The sequence below is a fragment of the Ctenopharyngodon idella genome, chromosome 9, assembly GCF_019924925.1.
Source record: "Ctenopharyngodon idella isolate HZGC_01 chromosome 9, HZGC01, whole genome shotgun sequence".
NCBI classification, from domain to species: Eukaryota; Metazoa; Chordata; class Actinopteri; order Cypriniformes; family Xenocyprididae; genus Ctenopharyngodon; species Ctenopharyngodon idella.
This window is the reverse complement of record NC_067228.1, coordinates 15,819,694-15,843,724: the sequence shown is the minus strand read 5'-3', so window position 1 is coordinate 15,843,724 and position 24,031 is coordinate 15,819,694. Positions and strand designations below refer to the sequence as shown.

Genomic DNA, 24,031 nt, shown 5'->3' with positions numbered 1-24,031 from the left:
TAATTAGGTGCACAAACATATACAACGACATTCTCAGCACACTCAATGGAGCTTTGCTTAGACCCTCGCTGAGACAGTTTCTTAAATGATAGACTTAGTTGTAAAGTAAACATCTGTTTCAGATTTTTAGGAGGACAAAGAGATCAAGCACAGGATATTGCATATATGCAGGGGTTTAGGGTTGGGGGGATGGGTAAGGTCATCCTCTGGTCTTTTTCCTGCTGGTCAGTGGGGTATATCTCTGCCTCTAACTGCCTGCCAACTCATCAGGCCTGTCAGTGTCGAGAGGAGGATGTTATAGTTTTGCTGCTTTGCTATGAGTGTAACCTCCCTGCTTATTCATATTGATCTGTGCATCAGGTTGTTTTGGAAGTCAGTGGTGAGATATTCAAGTTCCCTTGAGTTGAGAAGATTTTAAAGGGTTAGGTCACCCCAAAATGAAAAAATTTTAATAAATTACTCACCCTCATGTCAGTCCAAACCTGTAAGACTTTCATTCATTTTAGAAACACAAATGAAGATATTTTAAATGTAATCAGAGAGATTTCTGTCCCTTATCACTTAAAGAGATCATAAAGAGATCGTAAAACTAATCCATATGAATTGAGTAGTTTTCTCCAAATATTCTGAAGAGACTTGATCGCTTTATATGATGAACAGATTTAATTTAGGCTTTTATTCACATATAAACATTGACCAGTGAACATAAACAGACGCTCAAACGTACTTGCTTGATGCGCAAGAACAAACCTCATTGGTTCTTGCGGAAGCTCAAACGTGCTGCGTAAATCGTGCTAAACCGCTCGATTCATATGGATTCGTTTTATGATCTTTTATGAACTTTTTGAAGCATCAAAGTGGTAGTTGCGTGGACTGTCAATGGAGGGGCCGAAATCTCTCAGATTTCATTAAAATATCTTCAGCTGTGTTTCGAAGATGAACGAATGTCTTACATTGTTGGAACGACATAAGGGTGAGTAAATGATGAGCGAATTTTCATTTTTGGGTGAACTGTCCCTTTAACTGTCTTGTTTCAGTGACCTCCTAGTGGTGTGTTAGAGTAGTGCATTATAAATTTTTACTGTAAAATAGTAACTTTGTTACTGTAATCACAATGTTCTTTTCTGTTTATACTGCAAGATATTGTGATCTATTTTTCATTCATAAAATTCTTTTTAACTTTTATACATTATATACATTATACACTACCATTCAAAAAGGTAATATTTTTGTTAATATTTTTTTTAAAAGAAGTCTCAAATGCTCACCAAGGCTGCATTTATTTGATTCAAAATACTGTAAAACAGTAATATTGTGAAATATCATTACAATTTAAAATAACTGCTTTCTATTTTGATATATTTCAAAATGTTATTTATTCATTTGATGGCAAAGCTGAATTTACAGCAGCCATTACTCCAGTCTTTAGTGTCACATGATCCTTCAGAAATCACTGTAAAATGCTGATTTGGTGAGAAAGAAACATTTGTTTTTATTATCAATGTTGAAAACAGTTGTGTTCGTGTTGCTTAATATTTTTTGTGGAAACCGTGATACTTCATTGGCAGGATACTTTGATAAATATAAAGTTCAAAAGAACAGCATTTTATTTAAAATTTTGGTACGTTATAAATGTCTTTACTGTCACTTTTGATCAATTTAATCCATCCTTGCTGAATAAAAGTATACATTTCTTTAAAAAAATAAATAATAATGTATAATTTAAAGACGGCATACGAAAACGTGTTATAGTGTATTATAGTCATCACTATAGTCATCACTCAAAAGTGATGTAATGAAAGATGTAATTATGGCTCAGTGGGAGTAATTAGAAAAGTGGTCCCATTATAATGTAGAGAAAGCAATTAGTGATTTATTATTGATAACCGTTTTGGAGTAACTTCCCCGACCCTGTTGACCCGATAACATTAGATGCTTGTAATATAATCCATGTTCCTGGATTAAAAGAAGACATGTAACACTTGGGAACGGACGCTTAATACACGATTAAGGTTAAGTTTAAAGAAAAAATCTTGTTGAATCACTTTGCTCTACTGTTGCACTAGAATTATGAGTTCTTTTGAGGTGATTTATGTCCTCACCATGGTTCTTTGCAAAAGATAAGATGCCACAGAAGACTAGAGAGATCCTCAAATAAGAGGAAGTTTGCATTCCATTGTGTTGTGTGAGAGGCAAGCCGTAACACAGTTGAAAAGGAATGAGGCTCCAAGCCAAACATGTTCATGTCGTTAGCATACAGAAAGTGTTTATTTGTTAATTTAGCTGTTTATTTATCTGTTTATCCTTTGGATTGTTTTGTGCTAAGAGCTTATGATGCTATTGGAGTGTTGAACAGAAGCGTGGGCTTCTAGATTTGCAGTCATCATTTATTGATAGAAAATTTTCAGCTCTATAAGATGGTACAATATGTTTCTTCAGCATCCATTTGGTTGTTCAGAAGGACCACAGGGTTTTCTCTCTCATTATCTCTGGTTTTTGTCTGTTTTTTTTTTTTTTGTCCTTTTTTCACCCTACCAGTCCTGTGGGGTGGATGGTCTTTTTCACACCTGTTGCTTCCTTTCAGACTGATTACAGGCACAGAAAGAAGCAGTCAAAGCTGCCTGTCATGTATTCAGAGAAAATGAAGAAAAGTTCATGGAGCTTCCTGGAAGAAAAACACTTTTGACACTTTGGGAGTCCACATAATTGCTGGTGTTAAGTAGTCGGTGTAATTGCTTTCCACAAAATGGAGGGAAAGTTGTGTGAAGATAAAGTGGATTGTGTCCAGCTTTATTGCTTGACTTCACTCGTCTTCAACTGTTGGCTGGAAGGGAAATCAAATTTACAACAAGTATAAAGTGAATCAGATGTCCTCCTTCTGCTCTTCCCTTGCAGCACACGTTTTGTGGAAACACTCTGGTCTAATCATTATCTGATTGTGAATTTGTAAAGGTGGTCTACACGGTCAATCCATGAGCAGGAGTGTTCAAAGGGGGGATTTTGTGAACGGTCACGGCTGAACTTTCTGGCCCAGCAGTAGGTGGGGTAATGCGGTAGGGGGCGGCTATGGAGGATTAGCCCGCAAGCCTGCGTGGCCTCACACCCCTCTGTCATGCGGACCTGAGATTCTGATCCTTTTCACACGCTGCATTTGTCAAAGCAGCCACGCAGAAGAACAGAGTTGCTTTCTTGTCGTTTTTCGCCCTCATCGCCACCTGTCCACTCAGTTACATACACCTGTACTGTCAGATCTTCTCGTCAAAGGGTCGGAGTAAGGATTAGACTACAGATCTTGACAAGAAAATGGCAATATGGGCACTGATATATTGGCTATGCAAATCAAACTGTAGAATTTTGGCCATTTTGGGATCATTAGCCATACCAGGTTAGCCTTTTAGCTGTAACTTTTGAACCAATAGCTAACAGCCCTGCCATTTGAATAATGCACAGTTTTCAAATATTGTTTTAGTGAATGTTGAATAAGTATTTTTATTTCACACACACCATTCAAACGTTTTCTGGTCTGTAAGAGTTTTTGTTGTTGTTGTTGTTGTTGTTGTTGTTGAAAAAATGAATCCTTTAATTATGCAAGGATGCATTAAATTATGGAAGCTTGTTTCCGCTACTGAATAAAAAAAAAGTATAATTGTGACTTTTTATCTCACAATTCTGACTTTTTTTCTCAGAATTGCTTGATTAAAAACTCGCAATTGGGCATTGTAAAGTCAGAATTTTGTGAAATAAACTTGCAATTGCGAATTATAACAATTGTTATACTGCGTTATGACTTTTTTTCTCAGAATTGCCAGCTTATATCTCACAATTCTAACTTTATAACATGCAATTGTGAGTTATAAAGTCAGAATTGTGAGTTTATGTTTCGCAATTGTGAGTTAATAACGCGCAATTGTGACTTTATGACTTGCAATTCTGAGTTTATTTCTTGCAATTGTGAGTTTATATCTCGCAGCTCTGAGAAAAGAAGTCAGAATTGCGAGATGGAAACTCGCAATTGTAAGAAAAATGTCAAAATTGTGAGATGATAAGTCGCAATTACCTTTTTTTTATTTTTTTTATTTAGTGGCGGAAACAAGCTTCCATATTAAATTGATCAAAAGTTACAGTAAAGACATTTAAAAAGATTTCTATTTCTATCATTGAAGTACTGAATTGAATTGTTGTATGGTGGATGTTACTGAAATTGTAATGATTGATTATGTTTGACAGGTGTATATGAGTCATTGTTACTGTGCGTCTATTCCAGGGCAGGTTTGGCTGCAGTAATAGGTGTTACTGGCAAATAAAGGTGACTAGTGCCAGAAATAGCATGTTTGTGTTTGACTAATGTCCTCAAACAGGGATTCATTTCATTCAACATTCTCTTTTAACAATCGTGGTAATGATATGGAACAAGAAAAACCTTGAGTCCTGGAAGGTGGTTTTCATAAGAGACATATAGAAATGTCCCAGTTGTTATAATTGGCCTTTGTACATTTGATGACAACACTGAGTTCACAAGCAGCATTAGGAGGCCTCATTATTAATGTATAAATGAATCTTTTGACATCTACGATGTTTAGTTAAATCTATGAGGAGGTGTCAGTGAGACAGGATGGCAAATGTACCCTCTTGGCTAACAAGTACTGAGACAGATGCTGGCCAACTCCAACAGTCCACCTCTAATCGGCTTACCTTGGCAAAGGGATGTTTGACTGGCACAAGAAAAGGCTGATGAATGTGGCCACAGGTACTCTTACAGGATACTGAACATAAGAAAATTATATTTTGGATTAGCATATAGAAACAACATTCAAAAGGTCAAAAGTAAAGCATCATTTAGTTTGCATGCATAATTTTCCTTTTGCAGCACACTACTAATAATATGCTAGTTATTTTCCCTAATCGGCTGTTGTGATATGATTATTCTTTTTTCTTTCTTTTTTTTTTTCTTTTGTATGTTTTGGTAGAAGGAAAATATATAAAGTGTATCACAATGTGACTTGTCTCATAGTTATGACTTTATTTTACAATTTTGATTTTTACAGGCTTCCAAATACCTTGATTATGGCAAAAATTATAATCAGGATTATAATTTAATATTGAGATCAGGATTATTTAACACGATTACCCACCGACATGCATTTATTGAACTTAAAAAAAACCCTCTTTTTAATAGTGGATTTCCTTGACCGTTCTATGTAATTAATTAAACTGGAAAATAAAAATTTGTAAAATAAGATTAGTAAAATAAACAATGATACCAAATAAATAATATATAACTATATACATTTGAATATATAATATAAAAATAAATTGGATCAAAATGAACTGTTGTAGCGCTCTTCTAAAACCTACTAAAAACTACTGAAGAGAAGAGCAAAATCATTGCGAAACAGAATGTGGTACAATAATTGTTTTATCTTGATTATCTTGTTTTCATATTTGTCCAAATCATAATTGAAAACATATTTGTTCAGCTTGTTGATCTAGTGAACATTTAGTTGTTTTTTTCCTTCTGCTTATTGTGTTAGTCACATTATGAGTGCTGATGTGAAAATTATTTTTGCCCTACTTTTTTGAACTGAGTATATCATGCTTTGCAAGGTGTATTAAACATACTTGTTCATCTGCTGAAGAACAAACAACATGGGCATCCACAATCAGAGACTGAATGGCCTCAGTCTGGACCTCTTTTCAATCCTAAACCACTCGCTGTTTGCTCTGAACCAAGGATAATCTTGTAGGTTACACAAAGTTAAACAAGCGGCGTGCTGCCAAGTCATCTGCCTTCAGCACAGGCACTTGAGCGGCCATAGAGCTGCCATAGAGGAGGTACTCTGCACGCTCTCTGCTTTGTCTCTTCTGGTAACATGGCATTTCTACAACGGCTCCTCTAAGCTTTCAAAACAAACAGACAAGTCATGAGACCAGGCAGAGGGAAGTGAAGGATTTTTCTTTACAATTATAGTTTATATAATGGAAACATTTCAGTCACACCCTCCGATTGCCCCTCGGAAGATTGGGAGGACTTGGAAGAGAAGTAATATTATTACATTTTGCATCAGTCATTGCATATGTTTTTAAAAACCCATTAATGACAGGTTATGACACCTCTTTTTGTCTGCTAACCTACATCGTAGCATGTTTAAGGTCATCTATTTGTGTGACTCAGAAGACACTAAAAATCAGTTTTTCTCTTTCAGGCTCATCATGGAGACCACAAGTCCCACCACCACAGAAAAGAAGGAATGCAAGGGATCAGGCCTGGATGGCAGTAGTTTCTCAGACCTTCCCAAAAAGCCCTCACCGACCACAGCATCTCGAGGTACTGTATTCTCAGATGGAAAAGGTGCATTGCCTTATTTTTCTGATGTTTAACTACTTTCTTTCCTATCCCAGTTAATTATGTAGAGACCGTTCATAGCTTGACTTGCGAAATGTGACCGTGACGCCCGTTATAACTTTTCTTTATTAGTTTGAGTTGTCCGACCAATGGGTTTCGGTTAGCTGGTTAGCATAGCTCATTTAGTCCCTAGTGGTAAATGCTGAAACTACAGCATCCGACTGCGAATTCCATTGATAACAAGAAGTGTTTGGGAAACAAGTTTAGAACCATGTTATTTTAGTATTATTTATATACTATATTTTTTAATTAGCTTTTATTTTTACATTTTGAAGTTTTCATTGTAATTTAAGTTTGTTTTTTATTAGTTAAATGTTTATTCGTTTTTTTTTTTAATATTTCAATTTAGCTTTATTTTTTTATTTTTAGTAATATTTTTGAGTAATTTTGGTACTTCATCTTAAACTTATTTTATTTCAGTTATTAAACAGTAACTACACTGGTTTGGCTGTTGTTATTATTATTGCTTTAAATTTGGTATGCCAGGCTAGTAGTTTCAATTATTTAATTAAAAATATTTAAAAATATTAATAATAATTTCGACATTTTATAAAAATGTTTGTTTTAAATTATTATTAATACCCTAGATTACGCTATATTACAAAAGACGTGCTGCTGAGAGATGTATAGAAATTCATTGCGTATCGGATCAGTTTGCTCGTGCATCACTTGTTGACTCAAAGATGCAAAGGAAAGAGTGAAGAGAATGGACAAGAGGCTGTACATGTTTAAAAGATGTCAGTGAATGTGTGATGAAAACCCTTCTCTAACTAGGTTGAAAGACCTTGTTCTTACCTCCAGAGTATAAATGTTATAAATTTCTTAAAGCTTCAGGGAGAGCAGTGGACTGCGCTGTCCATCTGACAAACATGAAGATGGTGAAAGACCTTTGAAATGCTAATGACCTGCTCATATTATGGCATCGTACTGTTTAATGAGGGGTTTGGTGGCCTGCCATAAGAAAGCAATGATCATAAATTGTTTAAGACAAAAGGAGAAATAGGGCATCGGTGTACCCGGTCTTCAGAAGGGTGTTATTTTTTGTCTCGGTGTATGATGTTGTGGGTTATTTTGAATGTGAAAAGAGTTCTTTTACATATTTAAAACTCAAAAAGTATGATAATAGGAAATACTCAAAGAATAGTAATTCATTTCGTTAGTTGCCTGCTGAAAAGGCTTTTGAATATGAAACTCAATGATGGTGAAGGACCTTGTTCTCACCACTGGAGACCAGAAGTTATGTATTACTAATCACGGCTGTCTGAATTTGTTAGCATCATGGTTTTTGGCCGTCAGGGTCTGTGCTGAGATAGTAATGTAGTTTATCATTGTATGACATACTTTAATAGTGTTGGGTGACACCAATATTGTTGGCCTGCCATAGGAATTTGATGTAAAGAAATGAATTTTCATAATACATTCTGGCTGTTGTTGATGCTGCAATTCTGTGTAGCATCATGCTCATATAACATGAATAAATCAACAAATATGTGCATTATGCATACATCATTATTTATGTATGTATTGTCCAATAAGGCTCATCAGTAGACTGTCGGATAATTGCTACCTCTATATCACTATTTTTTAATAAGTGTTTTGATTTTTGGGGTTAGTTTCACAAGAATGTATCACAGTCAATACATTTTTTTAGTAAGCATAAAACAAAACATTAAAGGAATGATTCACCCAAAAATTAGTCACACTTATGTCATTCCTAACCTTTATGACTTCTTCTGTGAAACATGAGGAAACATTTTAAAGAATGTCCTGGTAATTTTCTTTATATGCTGTTACAATGAATGGGTGAAGCTTTCAAAAAGTATCATTTAAGTGATCCATACGGCTGAAAATGAAGTTGTTGTTCTCTGAAAATCTTGATATCCGCTCTAATTCTCATGTTCATGAGTGTTCATGATTTGTATGATTCTGATCTTTTTAATCATTGATCCTCTTTATAAAATTGGTCTGAATGGTACATTCACAAATCCTATATATAACAGTTTTCAAGTTACTAATGGCACTTTTCCACTGCATGGTACGGTTCGGTACGGAATGGTACGGCTTGCTTAAATAGTCCCACCTCGATGGAGGTTCCAAGCGTGCCGTACCGATACTAAATGTGACGTGTAAACACTGCAGATCACTGATTGGTCAGAGAGAATTGTCACTACCAGCGTCATTGGATTTGAAACACGAGACACTGAACCCGCTAGATTTAAATAGTCAGTAACAGCCACCGCAGTATCATTTGTTCGCTAAACGACTGTCGCACGCAAAGAAATGGCTGTATCGCGGTCAGTAGATGAGGTGCAGACTTGTTGGTAGACGAGGAGCGGATCCACAGCAGTAGAGGTGGCGCAACTATACAATCAGTCTATAATCCCACCCACTTTGAAGCGGTACTAACTGCAGTGGAAAAGCAAACCAAAAGTAAAGTGAGCCAAATAAGTACTTACTGTACTTAAATTTCATTTTGAATTCAGACGGTTTGAAATATAGTGCACAATATGAGCAACTTGTTGGTGCTTAGTGTCATTTTTGAAACTTGTAAGCTCCCTACCCAATTCATTTCAATTGCACTGAAAAAACAACCAGAACATTCCACAAAAACGTGTGTTCAACAGAAGAAAGAAAGTCTGATTTGGAACGAACTGACAGAAACTATTTCTTTAAAACTTTGAAAAGTATCTCTGTGAAAATATTACAGTTACCCACACATACTCAGTCCTGTCTCTAAAAATCTGGCTCCCTGCATGGTTTATTTCAAACCCTGCTTGTAATTGCCAGTGAACCTGAAAACTTGGATTCGCTGGTTCAAGTGTGTTTGACTAGAGTTAGAGGACCTGAACCCTGCAGGGCGATATAGATCTCCAGGAGCAGGGCTGAACTTATTTAAAGCATTTCTAAGCTATCCAATACCTTTTGTTCCGTCTCACTTTTATGTCTATTTACAGCTTTTATGGTGCAGAATTTGTTTTATTGAGGTCAGTTTAGTGGTTACAGGGGATCTGCAGGATTTATTAGCTGCTCGGTACAACTTTTGTTCAGTACCCCAAGACAATGTGTGCTCAGTGTAGGTACATGATTTAAAGCAGGAACAAGGAAAGGTGTCAGTGTTTCAAAGGAAAATTTGCAAAGAAAATTCTCTGACCACAACACATTCTTTCCCACCAGTTCAGGCCAAATTTTAAAACGGTGTTCTCAAATTTAATGTGTCCTGACATGATCCCGACCAAAGTCAGTCAACTTGGCGGCCATCTTGGTAACACCCTTGGGCAGTTACTTCTAATGATGCAAGTACAGCTATTGCTGCATGAACTGTAAAGACCAAAATCTCTTTGCCAAAAACTGTTCCTTTTCAATAACACACTACCGTTCAAAAGTTTGGGGTTGCTAAGATATTTTTGAAGTCTTTTGTTCTCACCAAGGTTGCATTTATTTGATCAAATATTCAGTTAGAACATTAATATTATTCTATTCAAATCTCTTTTTTTTATGTAATTTACTACATTTTACTCGTGATTATTCCAGACTTCAGTGTCACTTGATCCTTCAGAAATCATTCTAATATGCTGATTTGGTGCTCAAAAACGTCTTATCAATGTTGACAACAGTTGACATCCATGCTGCTTAATATTTCTGTGGAAACTGTGATGCTTTTTTTTTTTTTTTGTCAGAATTCTTTGATAAATAAAGAACAGCATTTAAAAAAGAAATCTTTTGTAACATTATAAATATCTTTACTGACACTTTTAATCAATTTAATGCGTTCTTGCCAAATAAAATGATTAATTTCTTTCAAAAAACGCAAACTTTTTAAAATGGCAGTGTATGTCTAATTAGTTTTTATTTTTATTTTTTGTGATGCTTTTTGGTTTTTAGCTCAGATCATGCTAAAAAAAAAACTGTTTTTGAGGTTTGTCTACCTAATGAGGATGTGTGTACTAAATTAAGGGTTATAGTACAGATCTTGCTATTTTAAATAGCAAGGTGCCAAATGCCAATTAGTTTTGTTTTGATGCCTGTATGTGGTGAAGATATTATACCGCCCCCTGCCCTGTGACATTACTAGTTTCTGGTATAATATCAGCAGATTGATGACTGGCGGAGATGATTTTTCCAGCCCAGAAACGCCTTTTTCATTTAGATTGGTTGCAGACACCATGTCAGAAAAAAAGAGGTATTTCTTTATCCCTTTTGAGTAGTTCTCCGTAGAGACGATGAAGAATGGGTAAGGAGGCTGGGTGGGAGGAGCAGAGAGCAGTACAGCGGGCAGCCCAGGGGAGAGAGGCAGTGCACCAGGGGTCAAGCCACTGGCAGAGAAAAATGTGGCTTAAAAAGCTGCTCCATCCACAACCCACTCTAAAGGGACAGCCACTAATCTTCCTGAGAAAGGGATTTATTCTCTTTTTTCCTCCTCCTTGCCTTTCTGTTTCTCTAAATGAGGCCCTTCCGCTGCAGTGGGTTTTCTGGTCCAGAGAAAGAGGATCTCTGACAGGATAGCATGAGCAGGCTACATTTATACTTGTGTTGTAGTTTTTGTAGTCTGTACAATTTCATGCTATGTTCCAATTGTTTTTAGGTGTACAATAGTTTGTTTGAAAGAATTTAAGTCATTAATCTCTACCCCTCTACTTGAATATGGCACCTTTAATGAGGTCGCACATTGGGTGACAAGCACAGTGCGATGCACTTTTTCTATCAGTGTTTCAGTAATAAGTTTGTGTTTTTGTGGCTTGAATAAAGTTTATGCTTCATATAGAGAAATAACATAATATAGATCACACTTTTGCTTTTTTTTTCAATCACCAGACTTTAAACTCATTAATGCCACTTGAAGAGAACTTTGGCCTGTATGGTGATTACATTCACTATTTTTGTACTGCCGTCTTATGTGATCGGCTTTGGTCAATGATGTTTGGTCGTCATATATCCTAGAACAATCGGTGTCGTGACCATTGGCGACGTGATGAGGCCTCCACTTGCACAAACCCTACAAATTTAGTGCATGAAAGGAATAGTTACTTTTTCTATTGGTTTCGAAACTACCTCAGTCAATACTGACCCCTCCGTTGCCCGACACCCGAGAAGTCATGCAGGCAGCTTACAGGAAGGCCTATTGACTGAGTCTGATTTTTTTTTTTGTTCCTGTCAGATGTATGACCGCCCACTATCTGGAACAGACTGCAGTCTTTGCAGAAGATTGATATCATTTTAGGGTGGGAAATACTTTCATTTCGGTTTCCCAAAAGGTGACCAAGACTGTGTAAAAACACCTAGCCTTGATCCTACCTTGGCAAGAAAAACTAAAAGATAATTTTATTGCTGTCAGCGCATATTGTGTTTAATTTTTCTTCATATTTTGTTCGGTTTAGTTGTGCTTGCTGCTTGTTCTCTCTGTGTGGAAACAAGCTCTTTCACCAGCAGTTAAAGGGATTTGTGCAAAGTTTCCTTCATGTGGCTTTTATAAACAGTTAAGTAAATGGCTTTCCAAGATCCCCCTGCTCTCCTCATCTTAAATTTCACATAGGGGACTGACCAGCCCCAAAGGGGGATTTAAAGATTAGATATGGTAAGTGAAAGCAGGGGGATGTCTTGATTTTGTTTTTCAGAGAGTCCACAGGCATTTGATTGTGGCATAAAGTCTACTTGAAAAACATGAGATTCCTATCAGAAAGTTGAAGAAGTAGCTCTGCTCCCTTCCACAATCATTAAAGAAAGTAAAAGTCAGAGAAGTTGTGCCCTACATACGGAATGAGACTGGTAAGAGGAAGTCCAGTACACTTTTCCTTCAAGTTTGCTTGAATTCAGTCACATGGGTTTTAGTCTTTTTTCTTTTCGACAGTTTGATGTTAAAAAAATGTCTGGTGTATTTCGAACATTAGTGTGCTTGAAAATAAAGAATAATATATGTATACTGTTAACATCTGAGTTCTGAGGAATATTTAAAGTGCTCTGAAAGTACTTCTTTTAAAAAAATGCTCTTATGCATCGCAAACTTTGCGCGAGAGAAGATTCGCTATTACAAGGGAAGACAAACTCATTCTGACCCATTTCTCAGATGTTGTATCTGCCAGACATAACGCGTTGACAAAGATACACCCACCACACAAAGATACAATGCATAACTGACTAAGAAATGAAAGAATGTGCCTCTGATATTACTTTAATGCTGAAAGGCTTTACCCTTGCTTCAAAGCCCCTTGTTAAAAGTCAAAAAGAAGGAGCTTTAGGCAACGTCTGTGCACATAAATCTCTCCATACTGGAGACATCCACACACACAGGGTCCAAAGACAACATGTTACATTCCAGGGCGTTTACAAGCAGTGGGAGAGGAGTAAGGAGCAATATATGGATGCTTCGGGGGATTAGCCCACTCCCCTTCTTGTTCCCTCTTCATCTCTGCCTCCTTTTTTCTCCTTTTTTTTTTTTTTTTTTTTTTTTTTTTTTTTTAGCAGCGTGCCATTCCCAGCATGAACCGTTTAGTCCTGACTTCAAACTCTGAGATAATTCCGTCCATTTTATGTTTCCTAGTGTGTATTCAAAGGCTATGGAGACCCGCTTTCACACAGGTGTTTTGGTGGCCCCTTTACTGTCATTTTTACCTTATTGAGAATGAAAGTTCAGGATATATATATATATATATATATGGTTTGGGCTCAGGCAGCATACGGTGAAATTAGGTGTCCAGTGAACAGACAAGTCTCTACTGTCGTTAATGAAAACAGGGTGTGAACCTCTACCCACACACAGTCCTGAGCCAGACCCACAGCCCAGCGAAGCATGACAGGAAGAGAATGTTTGAAGTCTTCCAGACATTTATAGAGGATAAACAAAGACAATATTCGTAACACTGCTTCATCATTTGTAATACAAACAGAATGTGCAAGTGGATTTTTTTTTTAGTTGCTTGATACTGATACAAAAAAACTCTTTTTAAGCATTTGTAATGATGCATTATTTTCATATATGTAGTAATTCAGGTCACAAAATATTCAGGACCATATTAGTTAATATTAGATATTTATTTTTGTATTGGATACTGAATGTTTAATTGCTTAAAATTTAGTCTTTTTTTTTTTACATTTAGATGACCTCATTAATTAATCTTTAAGATTATCAATTTAATAACATTGTTAAATGGAATGTTTTAGCAAATCAAAATATAATTTTTCATACTGTACATTATAATGTAAATGCACTTGTAGCATTTACAAATTTGTTTTTAAAGTGGATTTTAGTTTTTAGTTTAGTGTATAGAATGCACTTGTAGCATTTAAAATTTATTTTTAAAGTTAATTTTAGTTACTTGTTTTTCATTTATATAAAACTTTTTGCTAATAACATAAAAACATTATCAGCTTATCGTTACTGGCAAAAATGTTAAAATTGGTGCATCCCTACAGGTGAAAGTGACTCACAGTACCATAGTGAGTGTGCTGTGAAAATAATAATAATAATAATAATAATAAAATCCTTAGAAACATTTTGAGTCTTCTTTCTTTCTTTTTAGTCTTCTTAGTCTGTGAAAGGCGTTAAAAACCATAAACCAAGAGGGGTGGAGCCTAACAAATGGTAATTGTTTTTTTTTTTTTTTTTTTTTTCAGAATACAGAGATCATTGTAGGAGGTCTGCACAGAAATGTATGTTAAATATAATATCTAGAAGCACATTTATTACTACATTTAAATGCACAGCTGCAGAGCATCTAGAATATGCTGCTTTCCAGGAAAATTTTCCCACAGATTGGCGGTTGGTGTGTCAGCAGGTTGTCCTGCGTTGAAGACAGGCGAAGGGGGGGCCGACAGCAGTAGTCATTACTGGACACGCTCCAAGGACGGGGCCTAGATACACTATAGTAAACTGTGCGACCAGCAAAATAAGCAGCGGGGATTGACTGTGTAAATGCAGTCAGTCAAGTGATAACAAACAGAGGAATCCTCCAACCGCTAGTGGACAGACAGCCACACAGAAGCATGTGGTGGCTCCTTTGGCCATTCATTCAAGTACTGAATGTCAGTGGCCAGTGCTGTAGTAGCTCTGTCAGCACTTTTTTTTTTTTTTTTGCGCAGAAATTGGCAAATTAACTATGTCAGGACTGCATCAACACAATCCTGTGCTGTTATCTCTGTGCCCTTGATAGGATGGCAGTGACCTACTGATGGAGCTGGACTACTAATGTAACAGTTGTAGGACTGAATCCAGATAGTAGTACCCCATGAACACAGAGGTACTGAGATCCTGCTGTTCCCTCCCGCAAGGCACTGAACCCAAGATTGCGCAGGGGAGACTGTTTCTGTTATTAATGTACTGTAAATCACTTTGGGTAAAATATGGCTGCTTGCAAGTAACCAAGCAACACTGAGGAAGTTTTTAACCTCAAACTACTCAAGTTAAAATTGTCCTTCTGTTAGTATTGTAAATCACTTGAGTGAAAAGGTGCTCGTAATCAACATTTTATCTAAAAAAGGAAAATTCTATCATTATTTTACTCACCCCAAGCTTGTATTTATATTGGTGGCTCTTTTCCATGCAATTACAATGAATAAGGAAACGACTCAAAAGCATCATAAAAGTGGTCCATAACACTCATATGCTGTATTCCAGATGTTCTGAAATTATACTTTAGCTTTTGGTGAGAAACAGACTGAGATGTAAGTCATTATTCACTAATAATCTTTCCCTCCAATGAGGGAACCACTGCGACTAAATGAATGAGTCAGTTATTTGAACTTGACAACAAAATCAGTCTGATTCATGAACAAATCTGTAACATACGATCCACTAGAGGCAAGCTTGAAGAACCCAAGTGCAGTTTTATTTAACTTAAACGTGAACTAAATACAAAACAAAGATTTGACTTGAACATAAACATGGCAAACTCACCAAAAATAGCTTACACAAACAAAGCTAGACAAGATACCATGGTAACATGAGGGCTATTTATACACAAAGACTAATGGCATAACAAGACACACCTGAAAGCAATGAACAATGAACCAATGAGAACAGAGCAAAGTATCACATGACAAGACAAACCAATGAGAACATGAACTCATAACTACATGACAATAAACCAGTCAGCACTTGACACTTTGGCTGTGTTCCAATTCATTTTTTAAATGCCCTTCCCTCACTAACTTCCCTCAGTCTCGTTGACTCGGATGTATGTCATTGCTTGCGTTGCATGAGTGCCCACTACTGGCGGAACCTTTGCAATGGGCTGAATTGGAACGTCCTAAGCCCTTGATCACTTGGAATGCGCAATGGAGCTGATTTATTATTTATTTTTTCCCCTTACAAAATTGTTTTATGCAGCATTCTATATGTATATAAGTGTGTTTTAAATATTTAAAAAAAATATTTAATATATCATAGAGTTGTTTGTGGTGGGGTAAATTAAACGCGATATGCAGTGACGTCACAATCGTGTTGCATTGTGGGTTATGGAGCTGCCTGAAGTGCACATATAAAGTAGACTCGCTCCCTCGGTCAAAATCGAGGGAGCGAGTGTCTGTCCATATAAACTACCCTCGTCCACTTCATGAAGTGGAACGCACTTCAAAATGGTGGCAGGGATTCCCCCGAAGGGAAGTGCTTAGGAAAGTTTGCGAGTGCGTGTATAAAACTGGAGTGGAACACAGCCATTGACTAAAGAAGCACATGAGGAGCAAGGGAAGCACAGAACAAACAAGCATGAATCAAACTACAAAATAAAAGACATGAAAATATAAACATGAACCAAAACCCAAAACCATGTGACAAAATCATTCATACTGGATTTGTGAACCAAATTAACTGATTCATTGAAAATATCTGATTACAAACCAAATAGTAGTTACCTCTCTCTTGAACTTTCAAGTCTTAGTGAACGAGTCAAGGAGAGCTAGGAAGAAAATGAGAAAAAAAAAAAAAAAAGTTAATAATGACACAAAATTTAGTCTGGTTTCAGAAGACATTCAATATAGACAAATTTATGATATTTCTAAGATATTTCTTTTGCACTCATTTTGAAGAACAGTTCATTGTAATTGCATGGAAAAGGGCAACTAGTACAGTCTTGAAAACCATATTTTGTGTTCAACAGAAAAAAAATTACAGGTTTGGAAAGACATGAGGGTAAGTAAATGATGACAGAACTGTTTCTCCAAGACTTGGTTTTCAGACTCTAAAAAAACCAAAAATCATTTAGAGAGAAGATTGTCTAAAGAGGTAGGGGGGGGGGAAATCATCAAAAAATGTCTGCTGTGCACTTTTCTTCATTTGTAAGGAGAAATTTGAAGCCTTATGTGGGGCTTGCCATGTTAGCTAGCTGGCTCTTTGAATTTCCGTCTTGCAGATTTGATTGATTCGCAGAACAAGTGCCCGTAAACCTGCTGGTCAAAATGTCAGAGAAAACAGCATTAAGAAAATAATACACGGATAGCTATTTGCTCAGATTTGCTGAAGCTTTGGTCTCAAGAGGAAGCCACAGGATGTACAGTATCATATGTACTGCTCACTCCTCTCCTTCTGTGTGGCCTGTGGGCAGCATGGAAAAGCTGCCAGAGACCAAAATCTTTTGGAATTTTGAAAGCTTGTACATGGGAAATGGAATCAAAATGTTTCCTTACTCATTTGCTTCTTGTAAAAGCCAACTCACACTGCTGGCAGCAGCTTACAGTCTTAATCATTCTTAAAACAATTTTCCCAAAATAAGTCTGGCTTATGTTAAGAGAACAAGTGAAAAAAAGTGTAGCTTTCAGGAAAATGGACATCATTTCCAAATGAAATCCATGCCATCGGAATACTTATTCGGCTAGAACTACCGCCTACACACCCAAATGGTTGAGAAAGCAGGTTTTTGGTCATGCAAAGTCCAAGTTCAAGGTCTGTCTAAACCTTCAAGTATAAATTGGTGTGAATTTAAACTCTGTTGTGGCTCAGGTAATTTCCCACAATGTAAACTATGCATTCTTGGTCTGTGCTTCAAAGAGAAAAAAAGGTCATTGCATGGCACCAGCAGATACGGACTTGTTCCCGGCCCCAGTGTTCCTTCTAACCCTCCTCCTCCTCCTGGAGCCGAGCGGTTTAACGTGGATCCAGTGGGATAGTATCTTATCTTTGACTCACACGGCATGAGACCGATGGAATAAACAAGACATGCGCTTGACATGTTGTGGCATGGAGCCATGTAGGTATCAACACAGGTATGAAAGATCAAAATGTAACAGGAGGCAGGGTACAGTCTCAAACATTTCAGCGTGTATTTGTGTCAAAATGTTCAGATAATGTAGAGTGAATTGTGGGATTTAAAGGCTACCAACTGCAAACTTGTGAATGGTAGTATATGTGATTAATAGATACAAGACTCATTTTTTAAGACTGAATAATTATTGTTTTTTTAGTGTTTTTGTTGACTGTACTTTGTATTATAGAAGAGAAAAAAAAGAATATAACTAACTTTTTGTTCCCCTCATGTGCCTCTGTAACATTCAGTTAATTCGTTATGTGTATTCATTAGCTCTACGCTGGTGTTTGGGACATAGCCAATTAGCAGTCTGCTCCAGGTAAAGTTTTCTTCTGTCAAGCGAGTCTCGCCCTGCTGGCAGCGACATAGAGGCGTCTGGAGCCAGAGGGAGCTGTGCCGGCTCTGCCAAGAGCAGGAGGCGAAAAAGCAGCATAGTTTCTCCCACACAACCACCACTTAATAGCATAAACATCATTGCCTTTATAAGACCATTGTTTGCGCAACCACAGAATAGCTAAATGGATTGAGAGCAATGTTGACTGAGACCTTGTCATTGACTGACTGAATTGTAGTGTTGGGCCATTGTGTAAATATGCTGCTTCTTATCTAATTTAAGCAGTCAGTGAATACCGCAGGCATTCAGAGCAGGCCTCTGTTGTGCCAGCGCACAGATATCATACAGCAGTGTTTTGATTTGCCTTTTACTCTGCTCATAGATTTCTATGGGAAATTATTTAACAAAGCAAAATATGTTTCAAGAATTGATTTATACTTTACACCCAAGACAATGTTATCTAATGTACATATTTATTTATTTATGTTGATATTGGATATTTAATTTTGCATGGTCATTTAGTTTGGTAACACTTTAGTTTAGGGTCCAATTCTCACTATTAACTAGTTGCTATTAACTAGCTTATTAGTACTTATTAAGCACATATTAATGCCTTATTCTACATGACCATATTCTACATGCCTTAATCGTACCCAATACCTAAACTTAATAACTACCTTATTAGGTATTAATAAGCAGTAATTAGGAGTTTATTGAGGCAAAAGACATAGTTAATAGTTAGTTAATAGTGAGAACTGGACCCTAATGTAAAGTATGACCACACTTATTTTTACGTTTAGATTACCTTACTTTAAGTGAACCTTTAAAAATATTAATAATTTAATAACACACTCAAGTGTCATTTTTGCACTTTTTTTTCATTTCATACTGTACATTATAATGATGTGATGGCTAAATAGTTGATTTTAGGTTTATATATATATATATATATTTTTTTTTTTGTTAATATAAAACAGTATAGATTCTAATAATGGGCATTTATTTATTTATTATATTTTTTTGGTGACTGTTTATTTCGATGACTATGACCAATACATCACCTCTATTATTTTTATATCTAACCACAGACACCTAGACAACCTTAATATGTACTGGTCTTTAAGGCTTGCCATTCAAAGCAGTAGTGTTGTCACGGTACCAAAATTCCAGTAGTCGGTACCAATACCAGTAAAATTTTACAGTTCTCGATACCAATTTCGGTACCGCAGGAAAATCTGTTGGAACTATTTTACTATTTTATTTAACTAGCCTATTTTTAAAAACATATTAAATATGATGGTAATCATACATATAAATATTTGGAGAGTGTGTGTGTGTATGTTTGTGTGTATATATACATCAATGAAATAAATTCTGAAAAAATAAATAAACAAATAATCAAACATCCATTTTGAAACAGACGTGCGTGTTTATTTTAGCTATTCCTTCAGTGAAACGACACACTCCAGCCTGTAAAACTATGAAATAAATATCAGTAAATAATGGTAACCTAAATAATAAGAACTATTATTCTAAAAAACATTAGTTTTTTATTTCCGCACAAAGATGCGTCATATAGCCTGCCGCTCTGCGCTTTGAGAGGGATGAGGGACACAAGCAGGAAAGAGACCATTTCTCTTTAATAATATCTTCATGTTATCTCCTGATGTTACAAGCAACTGACACTTGTTGTAAAAGGTCTGAAGAGCGAGTTTTATCTTCAGACATTCAGGCTACGTTTGATTTTGCACTGCCAGAGAAAGCAAAACAAAAAATCACTGGTGTGTGAAACGTGCTATACAAATAAACTTGACGCGCCTTATGAAGTCTAATAACAAGCACAAACTGTGTTAAATAGAAATTGACGTGCAAGCAAAAAGGGTTCTGTCCTACGGTGTTTTTTCTACTTTACCACAGTAAAAAATGCGAATGTAAGGCCTAAGCGAACCAAAGGAGGAAACGTTTATAATCCTCTGTGTGAGTGAAGATTTGGGAAAAGAAACAGATTCCATGTTCAGTGGAACAACTAATGGAATATTGTTAAATTCTCTGCTAATCGGGTGACCAGATCGCGATTCACAAAACAGAACACAAAGCCGACAAAGCTTAAATTTATGGACTCACGTACCTCTCATTCGGCATGAACCAAAATGTTTCCATGGCTGCGATGTCATATTTAATTGCTAACCTATTAGCCTATTTCTTCTGTAAACAAAGCTTTGTGCTTCACTCGTGTCATATTCATGTAAAATGCTGGCACAGCCCTATCAGTGGGTACCGAATATACCCAGATTCTCGGTACTCCCGGTACTACAGAAATGCTGGTATCGTCACATTTTCAAAATTTCAGTACCGACTTGGTACCGAAGTACCGGTACTTTTGACAACACTACAAAGCAGTATGCTAACTGTTATCAGAGGCTATATTTTTTTTCCTCATGGAAAAAGAATCAGAATCAGGCATGTCTGAAATATGTTATTGCAGGTGGGTTCAAGCTAACTCTGGAAATGGAGGCTGCTTATCCCCCTAAATAGACCTTGTGTTCTCATCTGTTTGTGTAGCCCAATTCTGACACCTCAAGAGACTTCGAGCTGGCAGGTAGTCAAATGCTCAGAGACAGTGTAATTGGCATATAACTGCTAATGATAATGTGCTCAAACAGAAGAATATTCAGTGTGACACACTCACATGTTCAGTTCACACAAACTACGTATATATATATTTTTGCATGATTCTATCCATCTATCCACCGTTCTATGTCGTTCTATCTATATTGTTCTATCTATCGATCGTTCTATTTATCGTTCTATCTTTCATTCTATCTATTGTTCTATCTATCTATCTATCATTCTGTGCTTATCATTCTATTATTCTATCTATTTATCATTCTATTTATCGTTCTATCTTTCGTTCTATCTATTGTACTGTCGTTCTGTCTCTGTCGTTCCGTCTATCGATCTGTCTATCTGTTGTTCTATCTGTCGATCTATCTATCATTATATTATTCTATCTATCTGTCGTTCTGTCTATTTGTCAGTCTATCTGTCTCTCTATCTATCATTCTATCTAAACTTGAGACCATGACCCATGTCATGTCAGCTCACTGAAAGTCTTTAACAGTTCAGAAACAAAGCGCTGATGCAGGGGCACCATCTGATACCTATTGAAGGATCAGCTCGAGGATGTGAATACATCTGTGGCACATGTGTATCTTCATCAAGACGGCGGCAACTGTTAAACTTCAATGCACTTTGAGATTACTTTGCGAGAGAGGAGAACTGCTTTTTAATCAGATTTCTCGGTAAAGCATGGTTCTGTTTTATGCCACCGTTTCTATCACGACAGACGTTAAAAAAACAGATGTTTATTTTGAGTGTGTGGATGTGCTCTAATTGCCGTCTCTGTTTACATTTGTAAACATGCCATTGCATTTAATTTCTTCTGCAGGACGTGAAAGAAGATATTTTGAGGAAGGTTTTATTCAAACAATGAAAGTCAGTGGGGTCCGAAACAACATTGCACCCCACTGACTTTCATTGTATGGACAAAAAAAAGTGATTTTACAAATTCTTATTTTGTGTCCCACAGAAGATGAGGGTGAATAATTGATAAGTTTTTGGATGAACTATCCTGTTAAGATACAAAAGAAAGATGACTAGAGTCAACACACCCTCCTTTGCAAACTCTAAATGGAAAACAGAAACATTTTGAGGTGCTTTGATTACTGTTTAAATATCTTTGTAAGAGAGAACTTCTGGCAGTCATTTAGATTTTTGGCCTAGTGACAAAAACTGATTCAGAACAAAAGCTTAATCAAAGGCATCATGAGCGATGAATGCAAAATATGGGTTCCTTGTTTTAAGATGCATTAAAAAATATTGAGACTGCCCCGCAGGATAAATCCACAGTCCGGAGCCAGTCTCCATGTGAGTCATTTCATTCTGGAAAATCACCTGGTGTTGCAATTTGTAGTTGAGATACTATAGAACAGGCAGACCGAACCGTTTCATTGTATCTTACTGGCTGAGGGCACAGCAAACTTTTCTATCCCTTATTCTGTCATCATTCAATAGTGTAATTTTACCTGTCAGTAATTATCAAATTAAGGTGTCTAAAGTGACACCCCTCCCTATTATGTGTTAATGACCTGCCTCTTAGCTCAGACAGAGTGTATTGTATTGCTCATCCTGGCTGTCAGGCTGTGACCAGTTAGCCACAGTGGCTCTTAGTCTCCACTTGTTTTAAGTATTCACAACACATATCTTGAAGCTTGTCGTCTTCTCTTTCATTGCCTTGAGCTAATTGCTGACAATTATCAATCCTAATTTTACTCTATCGTCATTTCTGTGACCACAAGTAATGAGAACTGACTAATTCAGACAGGTCAGTACTCTTGAGTGGGTGCAGACTTTAACAGTTAAAAGAAACTTTAGCACAAAGATGTTCTGATGGTCTTTAATGTCAGTTTTCTGTAGATGTAAGGTTTGACTGTGTAGAATGAAAAGACACTCATATAAAATTCAAAGCTCTCTTATCTTTATAGTCTCATTCGGCTGAACGGTACGTGAATCTCATGCAAACCTGCAACAGTTCACAACAAACTTTACCACAAAATATCTTTTTTTTACATAATTTTTTTACAAACCATTTTAGTTTTAGTTTAACAATAACAAAACTGTTACTAGAACGTATGAATATTTTGTTGTTAAATATGATATTGTGTTTTGAGAAATATTTTTTCAGTTTAGTCATACATTTTTGCAATCATTATGCAAAATGTTTGACTGCAGAATGCCAAGATTGACTAATCTGAATGAAGTATTTCAAAGAGCTGTTTAGTAGTTTTGTGGGGTGAAATATGACCTGGACATGTTAAGACTGTAACCACTGCATTAGAAGAAGCACAAGTTGTCTTAATGCTGCACACTAATGCTGTAAATTACAGCTCCAGTAGAGTTTTGGCATTTCCCCCTGCCCCCATCCTCCTGTCCCCTATTTAGCACTGCAGGCTCTATCTTCAAACAATTGGCTGTGTGCCCGCTTTGTCTCTGTCCTAGTTAGCACCGGGCCATTGAGCTGTGAGGTCAGTCACTGGCACTTTTCAGTAAAGTGTTGGAGGGCTGTCTCAGACCCCTCTGAAGTGTTTACCTAGACCCCTTTCTTCAGCTTTAGCCCTCCCTGCGGCCCGCACTAAGATAAATATTGCCCTGTGTAGAGAGCTCTCTGAGAGGCAGACAGAGGCAAGCTTCTGCTCGTCTGACAATATTTACAAGAGCTCTAAGAGGAGTTAAACGAGTGTGTGAACAAAACGTAGTAGACTCACAGTTGACTTTTGTCTTTAGCTTTGATACAAGACACCACTAAAATGGCTCAGGCGTGTGCACAAAAATTAGAGCAAGTTCCAAAACCTATAATTCTTTTCACATATATATATATATATATATATATATATATATATATATATATATATATATATATATATATATATATATATATATATATATATATATATACATAATATAGTATCTCACAGAAGTGAGTACACCCCTCACATTTTTGTAAATATTTTATTATATCTTTTCATGTGACAACACTGAAGAAATGACACTTTGCTACAATGTAAAGTAGTGAGTGTACAGCTTGTATAACAGTGTAAATTTGCTGTCCCCTCAAAATAACTCAACACACAGCCATTGATGTCTAAACCGCTGGCCACAAAAGTGAGTACACCCCTAAGTGAAAATGTCCAAATTGGGCCCAATTAGCCATTTTCTCTCCCCGGTGTCATGTGACTCGTTAGTGTTACAAGGTCTCAGGTGTGAATGGGAGCAGGTGTGTTAAATTTGGTGTTATCGCTCTTACTCTCTCATACTGGTCACTGGAAGTTCAACATGGCACCTCATGGCAAAGAACTCTCTGAGGATCTGAAAAAAAGAATTGTTGCTCTACATAAAGATGGTGTAGGCTATAAGAAGATTGCCAAGACCCTAAAACTGAGCTGCAGCATGGTGGCCAAGACCATACAGCGGTTTAACAGGTTCCACTCAGAACAGGCCTCGCCA

General features: G+C 36.6%; 1 protein-coding gene across 3 annotated transcripts in view; it reads left to right on the top strand.

Annotated features, from left to right (window-relative positions):
* gli2a (GLI family zinc finger 2a) overlaps window positions 1–24,031 on the top strand; it is an 81,719-nt gene that overhangs the window by 8,275 nt on the left and 49,413 nt on the right. For all 3 annotated transcript variants that reach the window (XM_051906221.1, XM_051906220.1, XM_051906222.1), the window contains exon 2: window positions 6,204–6,325. In XM_051906221.1, the coding sequence (XP_051762181.1) occupies window positions 6,211–6,325 (115 nt within the window). In that variant the 5' untranslated portion in view covers window positions 6,204–6,210. The remainder of the gene's footprint in view (window positions 1–6,203; window positions 6,326–24,031) is intronic.